Genomic DNA, 23,134 nt, shown 5'->3' with positions numbered 1-23,134 from the left:
AAATGGTACCAACGTGAGAATGAAAACAATGTCGATATTTTCATAAATTAAAGGGTTTAATATGAATAGGTATGATTATTCCTAACATCTTTTCGAAACACATGTAAAATTAAAATCAGAAATATCAATATCGACATCAGCATTATAATCCTCAAAGAAGAATATGGAAGAAAATCCCATATTTGTTTCTCTTTGGTTTAAATAAAAGGAAATAGAAAGTGGGTGGCTGATTCAGGCTTACGTCCTGTGGGGTAGGGGACTCAATAGTCATAGTCAATAACTATATTATATTAGTGGACGCACACCAGCCGTCGGATACAGCTCTCCATAGTCCATTCATGCCAACTTTGTTTCACGTTGTTTTATTCCTAAAAGTACTTCACACATTCATAAACAAATAACAATAACCTAAATCACAAAGAAAAGAAAATACTGATTTAACTTTTTGGAAAGCTCTTTAAGTTTATTTTCTTAATATCTTGAAATTTAGGATGAAACTTGAGACCTAAAACGAATATATTAATATTGAGTTTCAATTTCTTAACAATTTAAGAATGCATATTAGATTTAGGTGCCAGGAAATAAGGAATAAACAATAAGGAAAAGGTGGCTGCGCAGCGGCTTGAAGAGATGCAGACTTGCGCTCCAAGTCAGTGAACATGGGAGCGACCGCCAGCGCAAAACCACAGTTCACGTTCCCATTTCTTTGCTCATTCTTTTTTATTGTTATTCACCGACTCTGACTCTCTCTCCCAATTCACTCGGAACCTAACTCACGTCTCTTCCTTTTTCTCTACCTACTTCTCTTCTCTCTCTTAAATCACGCCGATTCTCAAGATTTTCCTGAGTTATTGGGCTGAATCACATACGCCTTTTGCAACGAAGAAATGCCAACCCAAACTTTCTTTACCAGAGTTTCCAGAGTTTTCCACGACCATCCTTCTATTTCCAGGCTCCTCGTTCTTGTCACCGTTAGGTATCTTCTTCTTCCCAATTGTGGTTTGATTTTTGTTTGTATAGTTTAAATGTAAGGTCAGATTATTTATTATGGTCCTGTGTTCTGGTTCACTGTTGTTTTGTGGAATTACTTTTATTTGTTAATTGTTGTATGGAATATGTTCTGTTGTAAATATTATGTTGACCGACCATACCCTGTTTCATTATTTGTTTGGACTGGGACTGCTTCTTTTTTTTTTCCTGTTAATCCAAAGTTGGGATTTCTGCGGTATAAATATAATTGGTGTCAGAATTAATTTGGATTATGCACCATTGATTTACTTCCAAGATATGAGTTAAAAACAGGGGTAGATAGAAAACTGCAAAATCTTAAGTTCTTGTATCTATTTTTTAAAAAAAATAATAAACTAAGGGGGACACCAACTTTTTTGCTCCGTGTCTGCAAATCAAACATATCATTGCTATTAAAAATTAAACATTTCATTCTGATGTATGGATCCCTCACTCGATAATTACATCTTTTAAGTCTATAGGATACACTATTAACTTTCTCTGCTGATTCTTTCCCCGATAATAATTTTCACAACTAAGGGTAGACGAATCAATTCTTTAAAAAGCTGCATCCATTAAAGCAGAGTTGGTTCTAATCTCTAACATCATCTCATTAAGAGCATTGCTTAAAGATTTGAATCAAAAGAGCTCAACTATACTCTGTACATCACTTAGGACTTCAAACAGAGCGTGGGAGCTATCTTTTATGTTCAATTGGGCTCACCCATTAGGGAGAGGAAAAATTCACGTTATGCCTACTGCGTGTTTAACAAATGACCATATTAGATATTATTCATTTTACGTATTTAATCAGATTTTGATGCACTCTTTTCTCCTGCAGTGGGGGGAGCCTTGTAGCATATGCCGATGCTGGCCCAACCAATGGTGTACCCAGTATCGCTTCTACAGCCAATGTAGATGAGAAGAAGAAGAAGGTGGTAGTGCTTGGAACTGGTTGGGCGGGAACAAGTTTCTTGAAGAATATTAAAGATCCCTCCTATGAGGTTCAAGTGATATCACCTCGTAATTATTTTGCATTCACCCCATTATTGCCAAGTGTTACTTGTGGTACGGTGGAAGCCCGTAGCATTGTTGAACCAATTCGCAACCTTGTGAGGAAGGTAATTGATTTCTCTGCATTTGTTACTATGTATTGATTATATCTAAAGAAAGCTATAAGATTGGAAAACAATGGGAAGGAAAAACATGTGAGCATACTTTCACACGTTTAAAATTCACTACTATTGATGACCATTTCTAGGAGAGTATGGTTCTACATTTCGCCTAATTCACATTTTAGGTGCTTGTACTGTCTTGTTAATCTGAAGAAGGTCTTCTTGCTTTACCTTTGATCAGAAAAGGGTAGACATTAGATTCAATGAAGCAGAGTGCTACAAGATTGATGCTGAAAATAGAAAACTCTATTGCCGATCTAATGAAAACAACAATCTGAATGGGAAAAAGGAATTTGTTGTTGATTATGACTACCTAGTGATAGCTGTGGGAGCACAAGTTAATACATTCAATACCCCTGGCGTTGTAGAGAATTGCCATTTCTTGAAGGTAATACACTTCAACTCTTGTATAATTACTAAAGGGTAGATGGTTTTTATTTTAATATTTTAGTTATCTAAACTACATGTAGTAATGGTGGTAAACAGTCTTAAATCACCAATTCACCGAAAAGCTTAAGCTATTGGTTGAAGGCAAATTTAATTTATATATCACTAATAAGCATCAATACTAGTACTAAAAAGGTTATATGGGACTTATGCAACTTAAAATGCTTTTGGTAGAAATGCTTCACTAGAGAAAGAAGTTGAGAACTCAGTGGAAGTTGATTGTTTTGTGAATCACTGACTTCTTCTGCGTCTCTTTACTTATTCATTATAACTGATTACTTTGAGTTGTTCATAGGAAGTAGAAGATGCTCAGAGAATACGAAGAACTGTAATTGATTGCTTTGAGAGGGCAAGCCTGCCTACCTTGGATGAAGAAGATAGAAAGAAAATACTTCATTTTGCTATTGTTGGTGGTGGCCCCACTGGTGTGGAATTTGCAGCAGAACTTCATGACTTTGTTAATGAGGACTTGGTTAAATTATATCCTGGACTACAGGAATTTGTAAAAATTACTCTTCTTGAGGCAGGAGATCATATCTTGAACATGTAAGATTAAACCTTTGTCATTTTCCTCTGTTTGGTGCCTAGTATTTCTTCAAAGATTCGGAATCTCCTCAAGCCCCATCATTCCATCATTTTGAAAGTAACATTAGATGTACTTGGCAGGAGTATCAAATTGGAGTTTCCGCTTGGATGAAAAACTTATATTCACAAACTTCTTATATTTAAAAAACTCTCGTGTTGTTACAGGTTTGACAAAAGAATTACTACTTTTGCTGAAGAAAAATTCCGTAGAGATGGTATTGATGTTAAGACAGGATCAATGGTGATCAAGGTAACTGATAAAGAGATTTCTACCAAGGAAATGAAGAATGGAGAAATATCTTCTATGCCTTATGGAATGACTGTGTGGTCAACTGGTATCGGAACCCGTCCAATCATAAAGGACTTTATGACACAGATTGGTCAGGTTAGTTTATTGAAAATCTTTGCCATAACAATATTACAAGTCTACCTGACTAATAATTCTGTCTTCTCTCTCATCAATTTACTTAATCAAATATTATCTCTTCTTCACCATCTTTCTCATTTATAACTTTTATTTTTTTAATGTGTATAGGCTAACAGGCGTGCTTTGGCAACCGATGAGTGGCTACGAGTTGAGGGATGTGACAATGTATATGCACTTGGTGACTGTGCTACTATAAATCAACGAAAAGTCATGGTCAGTGCACCTTTCCGTTTTGTTTGGCTCATGTTTTCTGTCTCTTTTGTGTTTATGCCTATAAATAGTAGTGTACGTTGTATAATGGTTTTTTATATTTTAGTCACATGGGTTCATGCCTTGCTTTTATGTAACCTATCTACCAGTTTTTTCCCCTAATTATTTAATTTTCTTGTCCTCATTGCTCATCTGCTGTTGGCTATTCTTAATTCCTCGACAGGAGGATATTTCAGCCATATTTAGCAAGGCAGACAAAGACAATTCCGGGACACTTACAGTAAAAGAATTCCAAGAAGTCATTGATGACATATGTGAAAGATATCCTCAGGTGGAGCTATATTTGAAGAATAAGCAGATGCACAACATTGTGGATCTTTTAAAAGGGTCCAAAGGGGATGTGGCAAAGGAGTCTATCGAATTAGACATTGAAGAGTTTAAATCAGCTCTTTCCCAAGTTGATTCTCAAATGAAAAACCTTCCTGCTACTGCGCAGGTTTGCCATATATAATTGACACAATACCATTGCATACTGATTGAATTCCACATGAAAATGTTTTATACTGATCTAAAATGTTGTCTTAGGTGGCTGCGCAACAAGGTGCATATCTTGCCCATTGTTTTAACCGTATGGAAGAGTGTGAAAAGTATCCTGAAGGTCCTCTTAGGTTTAGGGGATCAGGACGCCACCGCTTTCGGGCCTTTCGGTACTACTCTCTCTCTTTTGAGTTGATTTAAAGATAAAAGGTGAAAACTTTTGAAGTGAATCTTGTGGAGTCCAAAAGTGATTAATACAAGACAATTTCTTTTTCAATGCCTTTTTATTTGAATGAAAAATTAATTGGTATTTGACCTTATAGAGGTCTAACCTATTGGAATTCATTCTCAATAAATAGTTCAGTCACTCCTTTTGTTGTTATTCAATCTACTGGGACCGCTGTCCTTGTTACATGCAAGTCCTGCGGAACTGTTATGAGAATGCAGGCTCGCTAATTGAAATCAAATCATTATATTTCCTTTAGGTATAGACCAGGGCAGGTAGATATTACAGTGTGCTGCAGTTTTATACTATGTCATTCTTGGACATTATTCGCAATGTGAACTATTAGACAGTTAAATTTCAAATTTAAATCTTAGTGAATGAAAGGAATGGTATGAAAATCTGATTTGCTCACTGTGTACGACCGTCCTTGAAGGTACAAACATCTTGGACAATTTGCACCATTGGGTGGAGAACAAACAGCTGCACAACTTCCTGGGGATTGGGTGTCCATTGGCCACAGCTCTCAGTGGCTCTGGTACTCTGTCTATGCAAGGTGAAACACCTCTGTACCCTGAAATCTATCTTACTACCTCTTCAATGAAAGAAAAAAGTTATCTTATTTCTGAAGGGAAAACCAATGATACCTCACCTGTTGACTTTACATTTAAATGTGCTTTGACCTTGACTGTTTGGTGATTTTTCTCTCAATGTTCAGTAAGCAAGTTAGTTGGCGTACAAGAGCACTAGTGGTTACGGATTGGACGAGGCGATTTATTTTCGGGAGAGATTCGAGTCGCATATGAATCAATTGTGACTGTGGAGTTGGTCTTGGTGCTTGAGTTTGAAGATCAACTGTTAGTGTTGGCTGCCCAAGTTAAGTTTTTGAGCCATTGCAACATTATGGGTTAATGATACACATACACACAAAGTTTAGTTTACCTAATTCATCAGCGAAATACGTAAAGATGGTACAATAATAATTTTGGTGGGATTAGTTTTTTTGGGATTTTTATTAGTTCATTGTTAGTAGTGAGCTTTTGTTCAAATGGTTCCTGCGGCTTAAGATGTAAGTTTTTGTATTGAGTTTGTGAAATGTGATTTACTTGTACTCCATTCTTGCAGTTGCGGGGGTTTTTCCCCCAAGAAAATAATAACAGAAAAAACAGTTTTTGTCCTGGAATTGTTATCTTATATATACACATTATAGATATGTGGTGAAATGGGAGAATCTTATTCTGAAAAGAGCACAATTAGACAATATCTGTCAACGCAGCTAAAAGTGTAGTGAAAGCTGAAAAGTGTACCTCATCTCTGCATTCTTCTAAATTGCAAGTTCTTTTTGAGACAAGTTCTATTTTGTGTATATAATGTAGGATAAAATCACATTTTGATCCATATTTTCTTTCATTATATTTGTTTAAATTTAGCATATACTTTTTGCTTTATTGATTGTTTTCTGAATTACATATGACCATGTACAGTCAGTAGCTAAACACATCTATTTTTTTAAAAAAGAAAACATAGAACAGAGAAACAGTTTATTATTCAAAAACAGCAATATTATGATTCGAAGGGGTAGGTGGTAAACTAAATTGAGATAACCCGAACGAAATTGTATACTGAATCACAAAAAGAAATTGTATATTAGAAAGTGATGTTAGTTTAGGTTAATTAATGGGCCACGGGGTTTGTGTTATGGGGGCCCATTATGGGCACTCTGCTTGGGGGCCCAATGGGCACAGAATGCACGTGCTCGACATTTTTCATTGTGAATTAATTAAAGAGAAAAAAGAAAACCGCAAATACGGGTGGTGCCTTCCTCTTTTCATCACTCCCATGTGATTTTTATCTCTTGCTTTTATTTCAACTTTCCTTTCAATTTTTGTATTTATTTCAACTTCTTGACACTTTTTTAGCTTCATCTTTTTCTGATTTAATTTAAGTGTATTTTCACCCATCTAGTTTAGCATATATTTTAGGTTGGATTATATAATATGAGATAACAAAAAAAAAAAGAAAAAAAAGAAATCTTCCAACTATGAGATTAGTTTTATATTTGAAATTTGTTTCAAAACAAATCTTATGAATAGAAAATATTACATAAAATTTTCTAGTAAAAATATATAATAATATAAACACATACAGTACAATGAGTAAATTTTGGGAGTTAGGGTTATAAATAAAATTTGAAGGTGTGAGGTTTAGTAGAGGTAGATGACAATGTGTAAAGTGCACATCTACATAAATCATAGTGTGTGTGTCTTTATGTTTTTCAATATATATATATATATGTATTTATAATTTGTTGATATAAATTCAATACTTTTTTTCTATAAATATAAGGACAAAAGTTTAAGAAAGGTTGTTTTGAGTTAAAGTATATTTGGTTAAAATGATACTGACAATGGAGGGTAAGAAATTCAATTTTCCACTCCATTATTTTTGTAATTAAAAGAAGAAAAGAAAGGGAAAAGAAGATTGTTTTGAGATAAATTTTAAGTTTAAGAATTAAAATAAAATGGATATAATTTACATGTTAGGGTTTTTCAAAAAGTTGAAAGTATACGTGCAACCCAAAATACAAGTTTTCTAAGAGTACGCTCAAGAGAAAACGTGTCTCAAATTGATTTCTTTGATTTAACATCCTAGAGTCGTGAGTGCTAGAAACAATATTAGTGTCATTAGCATTACACGTAATTAGAGATCAATGTTAGAGGATGATTCTATCTATAGTTTCATTTGACAACCTCACAAAGCGAAGGAATAAGTAATCTATAAAGGGGTGTTTGACTTTACTTTTTATATGTTCAGTTGAACTGTAGACTTGTTTCGCAAACTTAAGCAGTAGAGTGTTGTAGATTTTTCACCTTAACCCCACCAATGGAAAAAGTTTTTACGTAAGTTTCCTTGAATAAAGCGAATCTAAAGTAAGAGAAGTGGGTAAAAGGCCACGACCACAAGAAACCTACAATGATATCGAACACGGACGAGATTCAAGCGGCTTATATATTTATAAAAAAAATAAAAATTATAATTAATGAAATCGATAATTGACTATAACAATGACAATGAAATTAAGAGTTTCTTTAAAGAACGATAGAGGCCTACATGCTTGTCTGTATATGAGTATACTCTCTTTTTAAGTTTTATAATTTAATCTCTTTCTTCTTCTTCTTGCTTACTATTTTATTATAATTTTTGTGTTTGAAATTTGAGGATAATAAGAAATTATATGTGCCTAAATCAAAATAGGATTATTAAATTAAGTTAATTTTTAATTTATTTCTTCTTTTACGCCAAAGATTTCAGGGGAAAAATAATTTTAATTTGAATATATAAGTGATTTTAAAAGCTATAAATTAAAATTGTCGGTGTGATTGGTCCATATGTGTATATCTTACAAATTGTCTCCATCATTAGAAATATAATATTATCCTTAACTATCCATAACTATTTCAAAATAAGTATTTAAGCAAAAGATAGATAAAAATAAAAGTCAATTATGATTTCAAAGCTTATAATAGTGAGGACAATGACTAATTAAGAACAAAAGAATTTGGATATTCTAAACATCCCACAACATTTTTAATTCATAGTCACGCCAATTCTAATAATCCTATAAATGATTGACAAGGCATGAAGCAATCAATTAGGATTTTACATTCTGGACACATAATGTGTGGGCTTGCAAAGGTAGATGATTTTCACAAGTAGATGTGAAAAAAAAAAGTGTTTGTAATATTATCAAACGTTTTTATCTTCAAAGCTAAGGCACACCCATCCAATATATACACATACATACATATATGATATGATATGATATAGAAGTGTTGTCTCAATGTAATTCTGTTATTTTGTCTCTCTCTCTCTCTTTTTTTTTTTATAAGAAGTTCACTTCTTTCCTACTCAAAGGTTCTCTCTTCCACCCAGCTTTTCTTACCTAACACACTTATCCCATATATCCCTCCCATGAGAAAGAGAGAGAGAGATGGGGAAGAAAACCAAAACTTTAATTTGTCTTTTGCTTAGAAAGCCTCTTAAATTACTATGTACACATTGCCGAAATGGCATATGGAGGGTTCATTAAATGTCACCCCATACAAACTCCACATTACACAAATATTTCTTTCACCCCACTCAACAATTTCTCAGCATATCCCATTTTCCCATTATTGTACTCTCCCTCGCCAACCTTTGTTGCCAATCCCAACAAACCTCATTTGTCTCTTATTCCTTTTCCTTTATATATATATATATATATATAAGAAATAATCTATTTGAAATTTTCTTAAACTTTAAAACAGTTCAATAGTTGGTTATTTTTATAGTTTAAAGTTTAATAAAGAGTTATTAGACATGTTTGGAAAGAATGATCAAGCAAAGAATTAAAAGTTTGATACAAATTTAGAGTGAAGAAAGCAAAAGTTTTCAATAAAAAATGTTTAAATGAAACTTTGAAGGTACTGTTTTTAGTAGTTATCAAACAGTTTATTCAATTTTTGCTAAAAAAATAATTTGACTTGAAAATGAAATATTAAAAAGAAAAAGAAACTAATTTTTTTGTATTTAACAAAGGCTTTAGTTGATGGAGTTACATAGGAACTTTATTGTGAATTGAGTATAATTTAGTGTAAGTTTGTATGTGTTGTTGGATATAGGCTTTTGCGGTCCATAAATAGTGTTAGGAAAGCATGTGCACATGTTGCAAAAAGAGCCATAGAAACAAAAATATACATTATCTAATATATACATACAACAAATTAATTTGTTGTATTAACCCACACCAACAACATGCTGTCCTACGTTACGATCCCAATACAAAATCAAATTACATATAGATATATTAGTTTATTTCTAAAACTATACCTTTTTTTTCTTCTCTCTTTAATAATGCCCCAACTCACTAATCTACCAAAAAAATAATAATATCTTAATTTCAGATAAATAATACACACTTTTTAGATAATTGCGTGCACGATAATTGGAGTATTAATTATTAATTAACATTATCATATAGATAGATAGATAGATAATACATAGTCTTCTTCTTTTTTGCTGGCTAGCCGCACAATTAGTCGCCTTAACAAACCTAAGACATATCTCTCTCACTTTTCTTTTCTTTTACTTTAAAATTATATATTCTCCACCACTATTTTTAGTGCCTTTTTTTTCAACTATAAAAGTGGATTTGTTTAAATAATTAATAAATTGAATAAAGGTTTTGAAAAGAAGAAGAAGATATATATAGAGCTTTGTCTTCAATTTTTTTTTTTTTTTTTTTGTAACCTAATTGTTGAACTTTCCTGAGCACTCCACAAAAGTGGAAAAGAGAAAAGGGGTTTGAGAAATTGGAAAGGAGAGAAAAGTGTGTGGTTAACTCAAGGCATCAAAGTCGAAATGGAGTTGATGTTTTTGTTCTTCTTATTCTTTTGTTGTTCACTATACTCACATGGGTTTGTGTGCGTGGGGACAAATTAAGGACTGTCATATTACACTTTTTGGGGTCTAAGTTGAAAGCTATATATATATTTGTTTTTTTTTAACCTAATGATATATCAAAACATTGGTTATATGTTTAAGAGAGTGGTCCGTGAGGGATTTTTTTTGTGGTTTTATTTTGATAAGTCGATGGATCATCTCACACTTGCATTTTGTCTTTTGTTTCCCCATGAAAGTTGTGGGTTTTCCTTGCGTTGCTTTCGTGCTTAAAAGGGTTTGGAGTACTAAAAAAGTCTATATTTACCTAAAGAAAGAAGATATGTATTTTAGAATATTTGTAAAGAAAAATGGATATGACTTTTTTTTAGGGGTTAAAGTAAGACTAAAATCAAAGGGGTTTATTGTCTAAACCCTAGCCGTGTGTTGAAGAAAAAATTTTGAATGAAAAGAGCTAGTATCACCATGTGCTCTATTTGAGTGTTTTACATCAATCGGATGTTTTTTTTGAAATGAAGAGCAAGTTTTAACATGATTTATTATAAAAGATAGGAATTAGGGTGCTAGAAACAATTAAATTTAGTCTTATACATCCACTAAGTAAGAAAATTTAACTTCATTGGTATATAAGATCTTTTTGAAAGATTATAAACAAAATTATGAAGTGTTATGCTTAAATTAGAAGGATATTGATAGAAGTAGAAAATTTTGAATATTTGATTAACATAGGTTAAATTTACAATAAAAAGGAAAGAAAATAAAATAAAAACATAAAATTAAACCAAATGGGCTGAAAACTTTAGTGAATTAATTGAGAAATTAATTGGATGGGAGAGATAAATGTGATAATTATTAATGGATAAAAGTTTATGGTTAAGGCCTCAAAAAGTTTAGACAGAAATACACCCATACTTTAGGGGTGGTGTAAAAAACTTGTTGTACTGCTGTTTCTAATTAAAACTTATATATAAATAATGGAATATAGACTTTATAATTATTTATTAGATTCTAAAAAGTATAGTCTTTTTTTTAATCTTTTTCTTTTCTTTTTCTTTTTGGCCCTTTTGAGGAGAAAATGCCGTAAAGCATTATATAATAACCAGCCAAATTATGGAGTACTATAGTATACACAAATAATTAAATTATATTAGAGAGGCAGCTGAGATTAGTGCATAATTCAAGTAAGTGACACATTAACTATTTTAATTGATTTCTTACAAAAAAAACTAATAATATATGTTTTCTATTAAATTGAGATAGTTTGCTTTAGTTGACGAGGCTCCTTTTGTCTTTAGCTAAATTGATTTTATCACTTAAAAAGTCGGCTTTTTTTAAAAAAAAGAAATTATTTTTAAGAAAAAGATTATTTTATAAATCTTAAGTCAAAATGAAAAGCTTTTAGCTTTGGATTAACAAATATTAATAATAATTATATAAAAAAAAAAATAGACCCTTTTGTTTATTTTTGCTTTCTTTAACTATACTTTATTCCAGTGGCAAATTGAATTGAATTAATTGGAGAATATATAAAAAAAAAATTAGGAGATAATATAATGATTTACACCGGACAAAACTGAATAAAGTTTTAATTATTAAATTACTATGATTTGATGTGAAGTATTCCAACTAATTGTCATGTGCAACATATATATATTGGATTAATCAGAGAGATGACTGCTATTATTGAATTAAAAAATAATGGAGAAAAATCTAAAAATATAGTAAGCATGAGATAATTAAAATATATATATAAACGTCCACAGAAATAACAATTCTTTTTATCAATGTATTACGTTTTTTAGATTAGAAAAGTAACAAATTTAAAAATTAATAATAACTTCTTTTAGTTACAAATTACACAATACATATGATACCTTTCTTTTTACCACCATTACAACAATATAAATCAAATCAATATATAATTATTAGATGTTAATATGAATTTTACCTTGTTCCAAAACGGTTGAAATAAATTTAACATCTTAATTAGTATAAAAACACTAATGAAAATGATTGTAAATGAAAAATATTTTAAAATAAAGTAAAATTTAATTTGCTATATTTAAAATTATTGTCTAAAATAGTTATATTATTTATTAAGTAAAGAGTTTGTCTTTTTATTACTTTTTTGAAGAAAAAAAAAATCCCGATTGTAAAAGTACAATTTTTTAAATTGGTTTTAGTGATGAGAAGAGCTTCATTTTAGTACAATGTGATATGGTTTGTGACAATATACAAAATCTAAAAATATACAATCAATTATTGAACTTAATTTCATGTAGCTGTATATCAATATACCAAATTTAAGTATATATATACAATCAATTTTTTTTCACTATTTGAAAACAAAATATTAAGATGAAAGTAATTAAAAAGCATATGGATTCCTTACATGTAACAATTGTAATAAAGTGTAGCAAATGCTTCGTGGTTGATAATTTTCCTTTTATGTAATGGAAAAAGTCATTTATTCACATTAAAATTCTTTTTTCCTATTATGATAGAAGGAAAAATATGTAGATGATGATTACGACGCTAACTTTCCTAAATATAACAAAACACTAAAATATTTACAATATATATAACAAAATAAAAAGTTCATAGACGGTCATTTTTTTTAAGTATTTGAGATTTGCTTTTCATTTATATCTTCTTTCTTTTTTTCTACAATTTTTTTTTAAAAAAATTTCTCTTCTCTTCTTATGCAATTTTTCTTTTATAATTTTTTTGAAATCATGATCTTTGTTTTCAATCGATCATAAATCTTTATTATTTTTTTCAAAGTGTTATTTGGTTTAAGATTATGTGTTTAAGATATGATTTTGAACAAAATCGTTGAAATATTGATACACGATTCTTTAGATTTGGCTAAACGAACGTGTACCAAAATATTATGCATCCCAGTGGTCATTTAGTCTTGTGTTGACCGAGACATATTTGAAGTATTTTTTATTATGGATTTGTGAGGTTTTTCTGTTTTTGAAATTGCTTATGAAAATATTTTTTTGGTTTGTTATATTTTTTAAAAAACCTAATAATAATAATAAATGAAAGATGGTGAGTTTCTTTAAATGGGAAATAGAAGTGGAAGAAAAAGAAAAGAGAAAATGATAGAAGTCATGTTTTTTTAGTTAAAGTAAAATGGGTCGTGAGTTTAAGAATTTGATGAAGAACATTGAAGCCGTAAGAAAAATAAAAATAAAGAAAATAGAATAGTTTGTAGGAGAATTTTAAAAAATACTTACCACCTCTAACAAATTATATCACAAATAGTTATTGATATACTATAATGATAAAATAGTGTCATTTAAAATAATTTCGTCACCATTCTTTTCTTATAGTTTAAACCCTTTAATAAATTTTCACATTTTGAGTAATCGTTTTCAAACCATTTTAAATTTATCAAGGACGACGTTTGTATTTAGGTACAAATTCATACTATTTTTAAATCATAAATGAGGAAGCATGCCTAAAATATTAAAAGATATAAAACTAAATCTATTAAAAAAAATGATATAATTTGTGTAATTTTTGGTTGTTTGACGTGAGAAAGTAATTGATAGCATAATTGAGAAATAAAAATAGGAATAGGAAAACATAATATGAAAGATGAAAAAAATAAAGTTGAGATTGTAATGAATGAATGAATGAATAAATGTTAGAGAAGTATTATTATCCAAAATTAGGATTTACTTTGGGTCCATCTCATATATTCATATTCATATTGGATTTTAAAATGGTTGAATCAAAAAGAAAAAAACAAAGGGTACCGGTAACCCTAACCACAGACCTTCAATCTTGATAACTCCCTCTATATCTCACGGTCTTTTCCGTTTTCCCTTTCACAGCATTGATTCTTCACCGGAGCTTCCTCCGCCTTCTCCCCGGAAAATGACTTTCCTTCATTTTCATTAGAATTAACTAAAATGAGAGAAGAACGGGGTCCGAGATCTGCAGAAACGGACCCCTTCAAGTCCCCCGATTTCTCACTCAACACTCCTACACTCCGCCAACTCATTTTACTCATTTCTTCCTTGATATCTCTTTCTCATTCCGTTAAAGTATTTGCATCCAAATGGAAGCTTATTCGCGACAAGCTTGAAGAATTGAATTCCGGCTTAATCGCTGCCGATAACTGTGATTCCGACGAAAATCCCGCCATCTCAGACCTTATTCGGAAGCTCATTCTCACGGCTACTGAATGCAACGATCTCGCTCGCCGTTGTGTTGACCTCTCCTTCAGCGGGAAGCTTTTGATGCAGAGTGATTTGGATGTAATCTGTGCGAAATTTGACCGCCATGCGAAGAAGCTTTCGGATATATATACAGCCGGCATTTTGTCGCAAGGCTTCGCCATCGTCGTTTCTAGGCCCGGGCTTGGAGCTTGTAAGGATGATATGAGGTTTTATGTAAGGGATATTGTAACGAGAATGAAGATTGGTTGTTCAGATCTGAAGAGACAAGCTCTCGTTAATCTGCTCGCTGCTGTAACCGAAGACGAAAAGTATGTCAAAGTAATAATAGAAATTGGAGAGATAGTGAATCTTCTCGTTAATTTTCTTGGTTCTCCCGAGACGGAACTCCAAGAAGCAGCTCTGAAAGTGCTTCATATAATTTCTGGGTTTGATTCTTATAAAGCAGTTCTAGTTGGGAGTGGGGTAATTGCGCCATTGATTCGCGTTATGGAATGTGGGAGCGAGGTGGGGAAGAACATAGCCGCAAGGTGTTTGTTGAAATTCACGGAGAATTCTGAAAATGCTTGGTCTGTATCTGCTCATGGCGGAGTAACAGCTTTGTTAAAAATCTGTTCCAATGCTGATTCCAAAGCAGAATTGATCAGCCCTGCTTGTGGAGTGCTCAGTAATCTCGTTGGTGTTGAAGAAATCAAGAGATTTATGATTGAAGAAGGTGCAATTTCAACGTTTATCAGCCTCTCTCAATCTAGAGATGAAGCTGTGCAGATAAGTTCCATAGTCTTTCTCCAAAATATAGCATATGGGGATGAATCAGTTAACAGATTGCTGGTTAAAGAAGGAGGAATTCGTGCTTTAGTTCGTGTTATGGATCCAAAATCTTCGTCTTCATCCAAAACTCTAGAAGTCACGATGCGAGCAATTGAAAACCTCTGTTTCTCATCAGTTAGTAATGTAAATACTTTGATTAACTACGGGTTCATGGATAACCTTCTTTATTTCTTACGAGATGGGGAAGTTTCTCTTCAAGAAGTAGCTCTGAAAGTTGCAGTTAGGCTATGCGGGACATCAGAGGAAGCCAAGAAAACAATGGGGGATGGTGGTTTCATGCCAGAATTCATCAAATTTCTTGGTGCAAAATCCTATGAAGTTCGAGAAATGGCAGCCGAGGCACTCTCAGGAATGGTCATGATCCCTAAAAACAGAAAGAGATTTGCTCAGGACAATCGAAATATAGAGATGCTTCTGCAAATGCTCGACACAGAAGAAGGAAATTCAGGTAACAAAAGATTCCTCTTTTCAATATTAAACTCATTAACAGGAAGCAGTAGTGGAAGAAGAAAGATTGTGAATTCTGGGTATATGAAAAACATTGAAAAACTTGCAGAAGCTGAAGTTTATGATGCTAAGAAACTCGTTAGGAAATTGTCCACGAATAAATTCCGTAGTCTGTTAAATGGAATCTGGAATTCTTGAATGTAATAATCCCTGTTTGTAATATCCTTTTCTTCATCTTCTTCTTACATAATTTTGTTTATTAAAAATCAATACCTCATTTGATTCACAAATACTCTCTCTATCTTTCTTTCCCCAGTTCATTCAAAAAACTTACCTTTCATAAAACATCACAATAAAGAGTGTATTTAGAGAGCTCTAATTTAATCATCTCCAACCACCCACATAAACATTTGTATTATAGCCCTTGAGAGAGAGAGAGAGAGAGAGAGAGAGAGAGAGGGGAGGAATTCAGAGAATACATTAACTCAGTGTAGTTGAGAATGGGAAGAGAGGCACATGGGGTAAGAGAAGACAATGAATACAACAGAGAGGAATATGAGCAGTTCTAATCAAAGCTTCTACCCATCTGCCATTTTTGGACATCGACACTGAGAAAGACAGTGATGGATGAAGATGATGCAGTGAATCTGCTGTGAATTTTTCTTTTGTATTTTTTTCCTTTTCTACATCCCGTTTGTTGTGGCAGACTTGTCCAGTTTCTTCAAATATCAATAAAAAATAATAATATATATATTTTTAATGTAACAACAAATGAATGTTGTTTACCTTAAATACAAGTTTAGGCAATCTAGCAGGCAATGAATGTAATGTTAATATATGCATGTATAGTTACTAATCACTAATTTTGATAGATTCCTTGTCAAATCAAAAAACATAATCACTTTCTTTTCAACATAGATTGTGGATATAATTTCTTGGGGTCTATGGCAGTCTCAACTCAGATCTTGCAATCTAATTCATAAATAAAAATATGATAAGCTTTAGGGATAACCGATGAGTAATGGACAAATGAGAAGCAAGCAGCATAGGGACTGACAACTGGACCATCCATTCATTTACATATGAAACTTCTTGCTATGCATTGACAGCTTGTTAATCAATGGGTGTGGTACCCTCATTTCGATATGACAATCTTTGATATTTTTTCTGCTATACTTAGGTTGTTAGGGCTCCATAATTTTAAACCATTTCCTAGGATTTTTTTCCCTTGAGTAATTACAATGGGTTGTACTCTTAGACCCAATAATTAAGTGAATAAATATTTTAAAAGAATTGTAAATATAATAAAATCTATATTGAAAGAAAATAAATCAAATGGTTTAGAGAACAACACCAAGAGGATGTCAAAATTGCAATTATATGAACAGTGTTGTCATCTTTAGGAAAGTAACGAAATGGTGAGATATCAAGAGAGTTAGCAACAAAAAATGAAAACGTGGTTAACAAAGGACCCTAATGTTTGCAAGAGCTCTCTTTATGTTAACAAATTTATAGCTTCTATAGCATTAGAATCCACTTCAATCAGCTGATTTATCCTATAGAAAGACTTTCAAACAAGCTTCCACCACAAGCATACTAACATTCATGTCCCCGTCAATAGTCTTGCAAACCCCTAGGTTCACTCAACCAAAACGATTATAAACAATCCACTCGAGCTCACCTGATCTCTCCTCCTTTGACCAAGTCGCATGAATATTAACCTTTGAGCAATCCACCACTATTAGAGTGGAATTTAAAATTTACTATATCTTTAAAATCTTTAAAATTGTGTTATATTTGCTAATAAAACTATTGAATGTTTGGAGGGTTGTGTTATAAACAAGTCCTTTATCTTTCAATACAAGGATACATAGAATTATGTGATATTTGAAGGGAACATATGATAATGTATCTTAAAAATGTGAAGTTAGGTCAAACCCCACCACAAGTGGCAATTCCATTGGGTGCAGTAAACTTGAAGTTGATACCTTCCCCATTGATTATTTGAACCAACAAATAAGGTCAAAACATGCTCCTTAAGCAAAGGATCAAAAGAGTTTTTTGAATTATCATCCCCATGGGCTTTAATGCTTTCAACAAACTGGGCCAAGAGTTTGGGCCGTCTGTTTTGCAAGTTTGACTACTCAAAATCAATTTTGATGATTGGTAAGCAGTAGATAGACACTTTTGGTTTAATCATTGAAGCATGAAGTCTTCATCAATCATGTTCACTTGTATTAATTGTGGCATTAAATTAGTCAAGTATTGAGTTTATAAAATCCAAAACATCAGTGATTTTATTCATTGACTTTAGTAAGAGTTGCAATTATATGACTATATAGTAGTGCAAGAAAAAAGATAGGTATTTAAATCATAGTTTAAGATATAGTTTATTAGTGGCTAACTATACAAACTTTCTCTTCTTCTTTTAGTCAATTGTGCATTTAGTGTTTGATCTTTTGGAGTTCTTGAAATTACTGTCAAAGTCAATGAATTTCAATTACATCATTATATGAATAAAAGATAAATAGAAAAATAAAAATAATGTTTTATTCACTAAAACGTCGATGCATGGATGCTGACTACTTGACACATAAAACGTAACGAAAATTAGAAAAATAGAATGGTTGATCAAAACTCTTTATTTTTCTATTGATACGTCTATGTCATGCCCACTCATCCAAATATGTTAATAAATTAATAATTTGATAGTTATTTTATTCGTTAGTATACTTTTCATCTTTGTAGTTTGAGATTTTTTTAAAAGAAAAAAACGTGTTTTGAAACTCTTATCTTAATGCCTCTCCAAATAAATTTCTATACTTTTAATAAATCTTAAATTTAAGATACGTATTTATTTTAAATGATTGTAGAAAAAGAATAGAGTGTTAAAATAGATTTGAACAAGTTTTAACAAAAGAATTTAAATAAAAATGTTTTAAAACAATATTATTTTAAGTCAATTAAAACAGGCAATTAACCTCTATTTCAATTTCGTGTTGATTTTTTCAAGAAATTTTTATTGTCTACCATCATTTTTTTAACACAAGTAACTCAAACCTCAAAAATATAAAAACTAAAATTAGACGTTTAAAAATACAATCTTAAAACTAAAACATACTGTTTAATGATGTATGGAATTAAACTCTTGTTGTCGTTCTTTTAACTTAATTTATTTTATTTCATGTTATCGAATTTTAATAATTGAACTCTTAGGTAGAGAATTAATGTTTCTTTTTTTTTTTCTTAAAATATGAGAAATTGAGAATTATAATGTACATCAATCATGCAATAAATACGTCGAATATTACATACCAAATAAAAATCAAAAGACAAAAAACTTTATTCATTGACTTTGGTGGAGTTTGTGTTGTGACTATTATAGAACAATTAGACAAAGATAAACATCAATACATTTCATAAACTTTTCTTGTTGACTTGAAATTCTTATGCTTAACCACATGTAATTGATTATAATTTTTATATATAATGCATCATTATATTCTCTTTCCTTATTGACTTCAAAATTATCTTGTATACTACTAATTAACTACAAGTAATTAATCCCAATCTGTATAATTTACCTACCAGCATATATATATCTTCTTCATCGTCATATCTTTGCTTCTACTGCATGCAATCCCATGCACAAATTCTATTATTCTTGGAATACTACTTTTTTGTTATGAGTAATTTAAAGTCCATTATTATAGAAACCACTGTGTTTTAATTTCACTTTTTTTATTATTATTTGATAACGGTTTATTTTACGGTATTTATGTAAATCAATTAGGACATTTGAAATCAATCAATTTTATTTTTTAATTCTAATGTGAAAGTAAAAATTCAAATTTATATTTGGGCACGACCAACTTCTCTTATTCAATGTTTAATAGGAAAGCATAGTCAATGTAGAATTCACACACGACATTGAATCAGACTTTAATGAAAGGTTGAGATAGACTTTAATGAAAGGTTGAGATTAAGGGGAATGGAGAGAGGTGTAATTAGATTTGATTGGATTGATGTTTGGGAATATTTGAACAATGTAATTCCATTACTATATGTAGTTTAAAATTTGAAGTAATAGAGAACATAAGAGAATGCAATCTTGGTTGTTGTTGTTGTTGAAAGAGTTATCATCAAAAGAAAATTTAAGCAACCACCGAAAGGGTAAGCATCAATTAATGCACCAATCAACCTTTTCTAACTTGGTCTATACACATCCAAACTTATAGTGATTCACCTAAATTAAGAGAATTTTAAATCATATCTAACCCTACTTTAATATAGTAATAAAAGATTGAGAATGATATTTTGCTTTTATATGTCTCTATAATAATAACACTATTACATCACCCTTTTCCACCCAAACCCTAAACCCTAAATGAAAATAATTTTTTAAGAAATACGTAGTGAATCTATTAGATGCAAAATTAAAATTTCAAGAACTTAGTAGCATAAGTTTTAAAGTTTGACAACAATAAAATGCAACCTAAAACCTTGAGTTTGAACAAATTTGAAGGATTAAACTCATAATTCAACCATAATTTCTTTCCATTCAAAGAGAGAAGATGAAGTTAGATATATTAAATCAAATTTGATGAAGAACTCAACTATGAGGTAGGGAAAAAAAAGGTATAAAATGACGACACCTCTTCCCTATACTAAATTAGTGAAAAGGGGAAATTGAGAAGCAAAGGGGTTTGGAACAACAACGACATCCCTCCCTATTTCAAGCTTTTAATATGAATGGAACCCACAAACATTAAACTTCATTCCAAATTATCTAATTTAAGTCTTAGTATGAAAGGAAGGAACACACTTTTATATCCATACATTTCTAATATTATAAAAAGTTACATGATATTACTATTTAGAAAAAGAAAGAAATTAGGAACACAAGAGAATTGTGAAAAGGCAAAAAGAAAAGGGTAAGGATGAAAAAAAGGGGAATTGAAATGGATGAGTTTGCCACATAGAAATAAGGTAGATAAGGAAATAAAGGTAATTAGAGGAAATATAATTTAAAAGCAAATTGAATTGAAGAAAAATGTATATAAATATATATTTCCATTTTGTTTGAACAAAAAATTAAGATGACAGCTTTTGATCATGTGAACAACAACCCATGACACACACATTTTCCCATAATCTTATCTTATCCTTTCATTTTCATTTCTAGGTCAACCTTCTACAACGCTATTCCTTGCTTTTAAGTTTCAAATCTTTCTAAACCCAACAACTAACATTAAGTTTCATTCATAAACCCAATTTGTTTCCATTTACAAATTTATATACAGTTCATTCATGTTGTTGAATTAAGAACCCCTTTTGATTCCTTTGTCAATTTTGAAATTGGAAATGACATGATTTATTAATTAATTAGGAGTAATGGTAATGATATACTTTTGGTATTTTAAATTAGGAATAAGAAGAGAGAAAAAAAAGGGTGGGGACAGCTAGGGATGAAGTTGACCTATTCTTATTAGTTACTTAGTTTTATCTTAAAATTTAATAACACAAAAGTATTGGTGGATAGGACAGTGCACAATCGGCTTCCTATGATCTGTCTTTACATTTCACTTAACGTCATCTTCTTTTTTCTCTTTTTTTTATTCTCTATTTTTCATTATTGTACGTAACAAAATACTTTATTATTCTTAAGTTGTTAATTAAATAATTCATAACTATTATAATTAATTACATCATGCAGATTTTTAAATGGATTCATGTGTCTTTGAATTGTAAAAAAATTATCATGAAGGAAGAAAAAAGAATTCATTAATTCCATTAGAATAAAGAATTATAGTCTTTCCATTTAAATGTTTTATTTATATTTGAATTTGATGTTTAATTTTTATAACACTTAGTTTTTTTAGACTATGCGACATTTTATAACGACAGGATATTGTCTACTTTGAATAACATAAACTTTCATAATTTTGCATTTGGTTTCACGTAACAAATTTTATACCGTAGGAGTGTTATCTTCTTGTTATTTAGTTTATTAAGGGACTTTGGTTACATTCCCAAATATATCATCTTGCCGCTTTTCAAATTAGTCATATATTTTTTTCAACCGATTTCTTGATTTTTGTAAAGAGTTGAATTTGATTCATCATCTAAGGAAACTTCTCTTCATGGTACACTACTTAAAAAACAGGAATTAGGATGGAGATGACCCTAACTAAAACTATCGTCTAAAGAGAACACAAGACCAAACAACACCTCCTCCTCATTCGTAGGAGGGATAGACCAAGAAAAAAAATGATGGAAACACTAAAATATGTAGAAAATAAATGAGTAAGAAAATCAACTATAGACAAATGATCAACTAGAAAAGTCTTAAAAGATGAAGAGATAGTTGAGAGATGAACTTGGAGAACTTGATAGAAGAAAAATGAAAAATTCCTGAAAGTCGAGATCGACAAATTATCCTTGCGAATAGGTAAGATTGAGGTCAACCAACTTTAGAAGACGAGCCTACGGAGCAAACATTAATGAACATGCAACAATCGAGACCATTGACTTTAAATTGAACCTAAATAGAATAACTTGAACTAGGAAGAGTAATTTTGGGTTTCACCTTACACTAGCATGGAGAAACATAAAGAAGAAATTGAGGGGATAGATGAAAATTGTCAAAGCACGTGGAATAGAAACTAATGGTTACATGGGGCCCATCCAATCTTGCCTAAAGTTAATGCCAAAATCACAGTCTTCCCTTTTTAACTCTCCACTTTTTCCCCATCCTACGTGGCCCCCTCCACCTCCACCTCCCAAACTTTATTCAAACACATCCTTCCATTTTATATAAACCATACAAAACATCTCTATTCTTTTTTAAATATATATTCGAGTGTTGAAATTAATTTTCAACTCTTAAATAATATTCTTAAACTTTCCTAGCAAAAAATAAAAAATATAATTTTTATTAGACTTGTAGAGTTGGTATAATATAAAAAAAAAATAATCAAAAGTATTCTTGAACTTACCTAAAAAAAATGTTTTTCTCTTTGTGTATTAACCTAAATTTGTTAGAAGATCCTTGAATTAAAAAATAATCAATATATTGTAAAACAAATGATAGATACTTTAAATTTTATCACATTTGTCCCATCCTTACATCAAATTTTTATAATAAAATATAAACAAAAAGTTCAAGTTAAATCATAAAATCTTCTTTTAAAGTTTACCAAAACAGACATACATTATCAATTAATATCTTAAATATTCAATTCTCATCAATTTCAAAACACGACGTTGTACTATATAAAAAAACACATATATATATTATTGAATGACAATGGGATGGATATGTAGAGGTCTGTGGTTATCAAGCTTTGTTTGTTTTTTTAAATTGTTAATTTGGTATCATAAGTTTGTAAAAAAAGATACATATATATAGTGATAGGTGAAGATGAGTCGGATTGGTGAAGTGAGAAGCAAAGTAGTACTTCAAGCTCACCCAAAAAAGTTAGCCGTTGGACGCAGGGTTATTAATTATTGTGTAAAGTGTTCGGATTTGTTATGGCTTACCAAAAACAAAAAGGAAGATCAAGGTAAGTGTTTTTCTTTAATAATTAAAAAGAAAAAGAAAATGGTTTGG

General features: G+C 30.9%; 2 protein-coding genes across 2 annotated transcripts; both read left to right on the top strand.

Annotated features, from left to right (window-relative positions):
- Positions 1 to 578: 578 nt before the first annotated feature.
- Positions 579 to 5,823, top strand: LOC101204145 (external alternative NAD(P)H-ubiquinone oxidoreductase B2, mitochondrial). Its single transcript, XM_004146533.3, has 10 exons — positions 579 to 976; positions 1,850 to 2,129; positions 2,365 to 2,571; positions 2,926 to 3,176; positions 3,381 to 3,600; positions 3,751 to 3,855; positions 4,076 to 4,348; positions 4,438 to 4,559; positions 5,049 to 5,168; positions 5,331 to 5,823. The coding sequence occupies exons 1-10, from the start codon at positions 888 to 890 to the stop codon at positions 5,416 to 5,418; spliced, it is 1,755 nt and encodes a 584-aa protein (XP_004146581.1). The 5' UTR covers positions 579 to 887; the 3' UTR covers positions 5,419 to 5,823.
- A 7,910-nt stretch (positions 5,824 to 13,733) lies between these two features.
- On the top strand, positions 13,734 to 16,287 carry LOC101214844. Its single transcript, XM_004153461.3, has one exon. The coding sequence runs from the start codon at positions 13,978 to 13,980 to the stop codon at positions 15,718 to 15,720; it is 1,743 nt and encodes a 580-aa protein (XP_004153509.2). The 5' UTR covers positions 13,734 to 13,977; the 3' UTR covers positions 15,721 to 16,287.
- Positions 16,288 to 23,134: the final 6,847 nt, after the last annotated feature.

The sequence above is a fragment of the Cucumis sativus genome, chromosome 1 (genome assembly GCF_000004075.3).
Source record: "Cucumis sativus cultivar 9930 chromosome 1, Cucumber_9930_V3, whole genome shotgun sequence".
Classification (NCBI taxonomy): domain Eukaryota; kingdom Viridiplantae; phylum Streptophyta; class Magnoliopsida; order Cucurbitales; family Cucurbitaceae; genus Cucumis; species Cucumis sativus.
Note: the sequence above shows the minus strand (reverse complement) of the source record. Positions and strands in the feature narration are given on the sequence as shown.